The following is an 8,968-nucleotide window of genomic DNA, read 5'->3' on the forward strand; positions in this document are numbered from 1 at the left end:
TTGTAATTATCTTAGTTTAAAAAAATTATGATTATAGGCTTGTGAATTGAAATCCAACTAAATGTGTTTAAACGACATCGTTTATGTAAAAGCCAAAGGCATCTTACTAAAGTTCACTCAAAAGTCAAAACTCCTAAAACCAATGCCAAATAATTCCCACAAATCCAATCTAATTTCAGTTCTTTGCCCAAAGCATCAGTTCTCTAATCAAAAGATGGAGAATCTATAGCGAGCAGCAATGGGTCAGAACCCGAATCCGGATAATTACAAAGGCGTTGAGTTCTGGGCCAACCCAGAGCGAGCCGGTTGGCTAACTAAACAAGGCGATTACATCAAAACCTGGGGACGCCGCTGGTTTATCTTGAAATTTTCTTTTAAATCTATTTTCTTATTTTTAAAAATATGTACCGTAAATTTGGTTTGTGGAAATAAACTAAAATACTTATGTTTGCTTTAATATTACGCACGCTTTTAATATAGAACTTAAACTTAAAACTGTGTGTTCGTTAAATTTCTGGATTTGATTGCAAGTTTGGGTTAGTAATCCTTATAATGAAGAATTCATTGCATAATTTCTTTTCGCGTTGAACAAATTAATTCTCTCTTTTGAGAAAATCCCAAACATTTGTAAATTTGCGTCGGACTTGATTGTATTGAATCATATTCATTTGTGTTTGCTCAATTTGCATTGTTTCTCCTTCTTGGGTTTTTGCCTCGACTTTCACTACTACTGCTTCTTCTTCTTCTTCTTCTTCTTCTTCTTCTTCTTCTTCTTCTTCTTCTTCTTCTTCTAGCTTGAAGTAATGGATACATAGCATCAAGTACATGATCGGGCATTGCCATCTTTATGAAATGATTTAGTTTTAGGCCATCTTTGAATATGCCATTTCCGGGTCTTTAATCTTCTATAGCTGTACTTGTTCCCACTTGCTTTTACATCTGGTGCCGTTACTATTTTACTATCTGATACAAATGACGTTTAATCACCATTCTTAAGTTTGATTTGCGTATTTTCACGAGTAATTCCTCCATATACGTGAATGATGATAATTCATGAATCGATAAGTAATGGATAAAAATATAACGGACTGGAACTTAGGTCTGTGAATTATGACCAGCTATTCTCTTGCCCTCAAACTGTTATTAAGATTCAAATCTCGACTGAATGAATTGAATTAAGAGTTGTAACAGGTAAATTAGAAGAATCTTGTGGGTAATTTTGGTGGTTGAATCATTGTACTTTAATAATGAAACTCAATTAGATATAAATATCAAATTTCAAATAAACCGAGGCTTTTACAATTAATGCTCGAATTCCGTCTTAACTTTTAACATGGACGTTAATAATGAAATTTAATGTTGCATTCATCAAAATATCAGATTCAGAATAGATTGCAAATAAAAGTCGAATTCAATCTTAACTCTGATCGAATCTATTGTCGGTAAGTCCAACCTACTTGAACATACAAATTGGCGATGCAAGCAAGGTCACAAGCTTGCAGCCACTGAAAATCATGGATGCTTGAACCGGGAAGAATTTGCACTTTAAAATAGCAAGTATACTGGTAGTTAGTGTCCTGTATGTATTAAAAGTCCACTAACGGACATGAACATCAAAGGGTGCATATACGGTTACCGGGATGACGAGAGGCAATCTGTCGATGTACATGAAGAGCCTCTTACGGTTCTCTATGAGGATCGATAACAGATCGGCGATCTCACTTTGTTCTATGCAAACCCAAAGGTCACATGAGTTGACCCTTTTGAGACCATCCCGACAAAACGGACATGACTGAGACCGGCCACGCCTGAAATTAAACAGGAAAGAAATACAACATCAGGTCACTCAGACAGAAACATGAATCCCGAATCTATAACAGAACCTGAAACACAGAACTTGAGTGCAGAAGAAGTGGTAACTGGTCATATCCAGATGAATAACCTACCAATCTCGATAACAATTCAAACACATAGAGTGGCTGCAATTAGGCAACACAACCATGTCCATCATCTCCATGCAGATCCCACACTCGTTTTCGAAGCAGGATTCATCTTTCCTACGATACCTCATGCTACAAGCTTCTTTCTGTTTTCTATCTTCCAAATCAGTGATGCCTCTTTGAAGTTGCAACAAAGAAGGAAATATAACCGCTGCATACCAAAAAACCAAGCCTGTGAGCCGGACTTTACTTCAACGAGCTAAGCACAAAGAGTGAGCATTTACCATAGAATTCTCTAATGCTGGCTTTCCTATCGTAAATGGACATGGTGGTCTTACCATCAGCATATGTCTGCATCAGTAGTTAATAGATATGAAGGGATGTGAGGCGTTAAATATAACATGAACGATCGCCTTGCCGGGGAAGACCATACCATATAAATCTGTACTCGGAGCAAACCGAGGGCGCCGGCCAGATGACAATCTGTCCATTGAACAAGGAAAAGGAAAAATTGGGCGGCCGGACTGTAGCAAAGTCTCATTTGAAGTCTTGCTCCATCTTTCTCCCTCGGAAAATCCAAAGCCCTGAAATAAGACCATCGGAAAAAGTTGCACGTCAAGAGTGCTTGAGCAATCAAAGACAGTAGCAGAGAAAATTAAAACGTAATCACATGAAAAGAGGGGGCCATACAGAGTGTTGGAGTGTTGAATATCAGCTTCGAGCGTCTTGAGTGAATCCTTGAAGGACGAGTTTCTCATGACCGGCTATTTTCCCGGAAAATTTATTCACATCAAACAAACACAAGGAAATCAAGTAGCTGAAGATACAAACTTAACTGCAGTCTAAGAACGCTGTCAGAGTCTTAGGATTGTTTTAAATTAAAGGGACAAGGGGTTCTGAAATTACAATCTCATCCTCTTTGAAACCTAATCCTGTAATGACGTGGTACAACGTATGAAAGAGAGAAACAAAACGGGATGTATTTACTACATTGCCCCCTGATACTGACGTGGCGAAACACTATTGGTTGTCGGTACAGAAGTCACTAGGCCATTGTAGCGGCGCCATGAGTTTTATAAAACAAGGAGCCGCATTCAAAGAATTCAAAAACATTAAAAAAAGGTGAGGGTTATCCCAATTATATATATTATTAATTACGATCATAATTATAGAAATTAACTATTGTTTAATTCTGGGGAAAAAAAACGATATTCCTCTACTTTTCCTAATTAGATTTCTTCACAATATTTAGATTTTCATTAAATGAAATTAGGAATTTACTTAATTTTTGAAGATTTCGAGATCTCTATGCTTTCTTATTATAACATTAATAATAACATATACGCTTTATTGTTTAATCTATTATTCCGTTCAATTCTTATATGGAAATTTAAATTATTTATTAATTTACATATTTTGTATTGATAAAAATTCAAGAGGTAAAATACAATAGAAATATGCTTAAATGATTATGATAGATACTAACTTTTAAAATTTATAAAGTAATTATTGAATTTATTAAATGATTAAAAATTATTTAATTTATAAATTTATTATAACATTTTCTTTAAATTTATCAAATTTTTACAATTACTATAAAGACACTGTAACATCTTATAATAATTCAATTAATTTAATAATTATTTTATAATTTCTAAAATTTTATTAATTAAAAGAATCATTTAAATATAATTTAAAAATATCTGATATATTTTATCTAAATTTAAATCACAGAATATACCAAAATTGAAACATATTAGTTCAAGGAACACGGGAATTCTTGCCAATAACCAGCCGTGTTATTAGCTAAATTTTCTCCTAAGCAAGAGATTCAGTATGATATTTCAACCCTATTTTGAATATATATATAATACGAAGGGATAACATAAAAGTAAGGGACTTAAGCATTATATAATTCTAATGTAATGATACGTTAAGTTTCTTAAGAGGGTGTTTAGCCTATAAAATATATTATTTATATAGTTATGATTATCGAAATATATAATTATTTAATGTATTATTGAGAATATATATTAATTTATTCAATTTGTTTTATCAAAATATTAAAATATAGTCTTCTATTAATGAAATGTAAAATCATACAAGTGGAGTGGACATTTTATTTCATTGTGTTAAGGGTAAATTATGTAGATAGTTCCATAAATTATAAGGTATTTACAAGTATATGAATTTATATAGGGGTAAAATATATTTTTAACACTTAAACTATCAATTTTGATCCGTTTTTGTGTTTAAACTTTTAATTTTTCAAAATCATTTTTTTTAGTTTTTGCTTTATTTAGTATCTCATTAAAAACTTAACGTTTGAAAAAATTGAAAGTTTAGATACTAAAATGGACTAAAACTGATAGTTTATGTACCAAAAGCATTAATATTTTTAACAATGAGGTACTAAAATAAAATAAAAACTAAACGTTAGAGATGATTTTGATAAAATTTAAAATTTTAAATACTAAAACGGACTAAAACTTCAAAGCAAGTTCTGACAAAATGGATGTCAGATTCGGACTCAAGGTATCAAGGTGAAGCGACCAATGAAATTTGGGACCGAAAGGTCACTATCTACGACGGTCGACGATGACCGACAATAACATTCAACCACATTCTATTTTTATTTTATATTTTTAATTATTTTTTATATTAAATTAATAATAAAAAATATTATGTCATACAATAATAATAATAAAATAATTCAGAGTAATTAAAATGAGAGTAATTCAAAAATTCAATAGTAAATTAAAAATTAAACGTACAATGAATAACATATGAGAGAAAATATTGTTTAGTGACTAAAATACGAGAGAAAATATATTTCAGTGAGTAAAAATATGAGAAAAAGTATAGTTAAATGAGTAACTCTGTAATTTATTTTTATATTGTAAAGCTTCAAAAGTACAAGGGCACCGTTTCTAAAGATCCACGTGGGAGACTCCTAGCGGATTACAATGAGCCACGTCATCTCCAGCCATGAACTGGATCGGAATCCCGAAACTAACCCGACTTGCACTATACTTGTGCTGTCGTAAGGATAATTTCGTAAAAGCGAAATCACGTGTGCTTCGATGTTCCCATTACTAAGAGTCTACGAGCGAAGTCAGTTCTGTTCCCTCGAATATTTCCCCCCTTTGCCCAAAACACTCCGATTCTGACTTTCATTTTCATCGTATCGGATCTCTGTCCTTTCTTGTTTAGCGCTTTCTAAAGTTCTGAAAATGGCCTCCCAAGCACGAAGAACGGCGTTCCCTAAAGTACTTATAGAGAGAGATACAGACTCCGAACAAAGCTCTACAGACGAAGACGAAGGAGAAGAAGACCCGCCATCAGAAGAAGACAGTGGAAACGAAAATGATGAGAAAAATGATGTTTTCAGTGATTCCAAAAAGAAAGGGAAATCACCCATTACTGTCAGTCTCAAGAAAGTCTGTAAGGTAAGTCCACTGGAATTATCTTGACATCATATGTGCATTTTTAAGTGAGAAAAAAAGAGCGTTATATATACATATAATCTGTAAAATTTTGTTGGGGTTCAGGCTTGTAAGAGAACGGGCCATGAAGCAGGGTTTAAGGGGGCTACTTATATTGATTGCCCGATGATGCCTTGCTTTCTTTGCAAAATGCCTGGTCAGTTGCCTCTCACTGCTTTCTTAAACGCCCATGAAACTGTGTTCTGAAAATTTGGGTAATTTTTTACCAATCATTATGTTCTTTTGAAATTTCGACTTCATTTATGTTGTTTTCCCCCCATTACATTGTGGTAGATGTCTTTGGAGCTTGTTTAAACATGGAAGGTCATACTACAATGACATGCCCACATAGGGTAGCTACAGAGCATGGGGTTATCCCAGCACCCCATATTAATACTCAGAACCCCGTGGAATTCATATTTGAGCGCCAACTTAGACCTCGAATTACTCCTGTGAGTTCCGGATTTCATATGTGCAATCGTTTTCTTATTCTCCTTTTGCAATTGCTCAGTTAGATGCAAATTATTTGCAATTGCTCAGTTAGATGCAATTAAACATTTCCGGTTATCTTAGGTAGTGTTTCATCAAGCGATGTTTAGGTGAACTCATTAAGTTCTTTAAACGTATAATTCAATTGTATGTAAGCTGAGTAATATCTTTTGCTAACAGTTTCAGGATTTTTAACTTAACAGCAGCTTGCAATAGATGAGCTTGCTTATCTTGTGCATGTTCAAGTTGTGTTCTTTGACAATATACGTATCATGTCATTTTGCAATGTCATTGTAAATTTTTAATATGTTGTGCCGATATCTTTTCAAGATGCAACATATAGTGTGATATTATGCCATCCGTTGTCGGCACATGCTTGTTAAGTACTTTCACGTGTTACCATTGTGAAGCAGAATTGGTTGGAATTTATGTTCAAATTTCTAAAGTCAACCTTTGGGACTTACCTGTAAGAGAGATTCAGTGATTATGTGTATAAAATTGAATTTATTTTACTATTTTATTTGTTTGATAGATCAAGCCGGCATATTTGATCCCCGATCAAGTCAATTGTGCTGCTATCCTATACCACAGTAGAAGAATAACGTGTTTGGAATTCCATCCCACCAACAATCACATCCTTTTGTCAGGGGATAAGGTCAACTTGGTCTAGACTAAGTTGCTTCTTTAAATTTCTATTGATTGAGAATATCAAGGTTCTGATTCTTGATATTTGTCTCTCATTTTTTTCTAATTCATTTAAAAGAAAGGACAACTCGGAGTTTGGGATTTTGATAAAGTGCATGAAAAGACGGTTTACGGAAACATACACTCATGTATTCTCAATAATATGAGGTTAGCAATATCATTTGGAGCTGTTTTTCCTTTTGTGTGCATACACATTGCAGCTTTCTGGAAAAAAAAAAGATTTATATGGAAACACTTCAATATTGTAGGCTCTATAATGCATTTATTCTTTCATTGTCAGAAGTCTCGAATCCAAACCGTTTCAGGTTCAGTCCTGCAAATGACGGTACAATATACGCTGCTTCCTCGGATGGAACTATCTGTTGCTCTGACTTGGAGACTGGGATTTCATCATCTTTAATGATTAATCTTGATGGTTGGCATGTAATGATACAATTTTCTTTAACTGACTGGTCAAAGTTCTGCCTTTGATGAGTTATAATTTTATAATATTATTGAGCATGACTGATACGTGTTCTATTTTAGGGGCCGAAGACTTGGAGGATACTTTATGGCATGGATATCAATTCGGAGAAATGTGTTGTGCTTGTGGCTGATAACTTTGGTTTCCTCTACTTGTGAGTAATTGTCTTATCAATGCATTCGCTGCAAACCCTTGAAGCACCACGAGTACAAAGCTACGAGTTTCTCATTGTTTGAGAATTGTGAGCATTATGCTCGAATTTGATTGATTTTTTCATTATGGCATATCCAGGGTGGATAGTCGCTCCCACAACCAAACAGGAAACGCAGTTATGATTCATAAGAAAGGAAGGAAAGTTGTTGGCCTACACTGTAATCCTCTCCAACCGGATCTTTTGTTGAGTTGCGGAAATGATCATTTTGTAAGACTGTTAATAACATCACTTGATATTTTATGCAATTCATTTAACATGCTGTATTGCCAAGCATTCACGGGGTTTTATGGTGTGTTTTTTGCTACTATCTATAGATAAAAAAATGCTTTAAAAACTCTGGCATGTGCTACTGTTCTGACAACGGAGCATCTTATGTTATGATAGGCTCGTATGTGGGATATGCGTCAATTAGAAGCTGGATCTGCCCTTGCTAGTCTCCAGCATGGACGTGTTGTGAACTCTGCTTATTTCTAACCATTGTCTGGCACCAAAATCCTTACCACATCTCAAGATAATCACATTCATATATGGGATTCCATCTTCCGTGATTTGGACTCACCAAGTAGGGAAATTGTACATAGTCATGATTTCAATCGACATTTGACTTCTTTCCGAGCTGAATGGGATCCCAAGGTCATAAAAAATATAGAAGATAGTACAGTTATTGTTTTTTATGACATCTTCATTTTATTTTTGACGTTTATCTCATTCATTTTGTGCAGGATCCGTCGGAGTCTCTAGCTGTTATTGGCTGATGCATAAGTGAAAATTATAATGGAACTGCTCTACATCCCATTGATTTCATAGATATCAACACGGGGCAGTTAGCAGCTGAGGTTATGGATCCGAACATTACTACTATTAGCCCTGTGAACAAAATACATACACGAGATGATGTTTTGGCAACGGGTAGTTCAAGGTCTGAATTCGTTCTCTGTTGTTTACTCTTTCATTCTGTGATGCCAATCACTGAACTTGTATAACTTGTCATAAAGCCGTTTCGGTAGTTGTCTTCGTATGATTTGATCTATTCTTTCAGGTCTCTTTTTATTTGGAGACCGAAGGAGAAGCATGATGTTGCAGAACGGCTAGAAACGAGGAAAATCGTCGTCTTTGGAGGAGATGAGAAAAAGCTGGGCAAAAGGTCCAAGGATGATTATGATGACGATTCAGATGATGGTAAATTCAACTTCAAAGGAAAGAACGTGAAGGTCAAGAAATCCACGAAGCAAACAACCCATCGGAAGGAGAAAAGTTGAGTAAAGAACATCGTCGTAGACCTCTTTGTTAATTTTTTGTGTGTCGACGAAGTAGTTACTTTATTTTTTTTGTTTTGAAAGCTTCCATCGGCAAATCAGCTAATCATGTATGTCACAACCCTGTCCAACTTTCTTTATTATATCGGTTTCTGTTTTGAAATTGTGCTTAAAATGTAATTGAAGTATAAAGATCAAGACTTAAGATTTTAATTATCAACTTTGTTGTATTTATATTAAAATTATAAATTATATATTTATGTTTATATTATTAATTGATAATAAAAGAGTGAAAAGGGGTAAAAAAAACTTAACACAAGCATACACATAATACTAGAAATTGAGTCACTCAGGACGCGTGTGAAAAATAAAATCAGTTAAAAGCTCACAGTGACAGTCTCCTTAAACTACTGTCC

At 34.2% G+C, this 8,968-nt stretch overlaps 2 protein-coding genes across 2 annotated transcripts; one reads left to right on the forward strand and one right to left on the reverse strand.

Moving 5' to 3' along the window:
- Nucleotides 1-1,535: 1,535 nt before the first annotated feature.
- LOC120143363 (E3 ubiquitin-protein ligase AIRP2-like) lies at nucleotides 1,536-2,784 on the reverse strand. Its single transcript, XM_039157706.1, has 5 exons — nucleotides 2,631-2,784; nucleotides 2,374-2,524; nucleotides 2,225-2,291; nucleotides 1,947-2,151; nucleotides 1,536-1,808 (listed from the first exon to the last, which is right to left on the reverse strand). Exons 1-5 carry the CDS (start codon nucleotides 2,696-2,698, stop codon nucleotides 1,598-1,600), a joined length of 702 nt encoding a protein of 233 aa, XP_039013637.1. The 5' UTR covers nucleotides 2,699-2,784; the 3' UTR covers nucleotides 1,536-1,597.
- A 2,217-nt stretch (nucleotides 2,785-5,001) lies between these two features.
- On the forward strand, nucleotides 5,002-8,655 carry LOC120143373 (protein DAMAGED DNA-BINDING 2). Its single transcript, XM_039157712.1, is given in 11 exon segments — nucleotides 5,002-5,389; nucleotides 5,492-5,582; nucleotides 5,750-5,877; nucleotides 6,447-6,569; nucleotides 6,678-6,766; nucleotides 6,925-7,042; nucleotides 7,145-7,236; nucleotides 7,374-7,503; nucleotides 7,681-7,929; nucleotides 8,019-8,215; nucleotides 8,336-8,655. Coding segments are annotated over 11 exon segments (1,653 nt in total). The 5' UTR covers nucleotides 5,002-5,173; the 3' UTR covers nucleotides 8,556-8,655.
- Nucleotides 8,656-8,968: the final 313 nt, after the last annotated feature.

This window comes from Hibiscus syriacus, unplaced genomic scaffold, assembly GCF_006381635.1.
Source record: "Hibiscus syriacus cultivar Baekdansim isolate YM2019G1 unplaced genomic scaffold, ASM638163v2 tig00002237_pilon, whole genome shotgun sequence".
Taxonomy (NCBI): Eukaryota; Viridiplantae; Streptophyta; class Magnoliopsida; order Malvales; family Malvaceae; genus Hibiscus; species Hibiscus syriacus.

What these genes read in the sequence shown, in the direction of transcription:
- LOC120143363 (XM_039157706.1), bottom strand. Translation starts at nt 2,698, where the DNA reads ATGAGAAACTCGTCCTTCAAGGATTCACTCAAGACGCTCGAAGCTGAT. An exon ending in ATTCAACACTCCAACACTCT is followed by an intron (nt 2,525 to 2,630) that starts GTATGGCCCCCT and finishes GTCTTATTTCAG; the next exon opens with GGCTTTGGATTTTCCGAGGG. An exon ending in TCCGAGTACAGATTTATATG is followed by an intron (nt 2,292 to 2,373) that starts GTATGGTCTTCC and finishes CTACTGATGCAG; the next exon opens with ACATATGCTGATGGTAAGAC.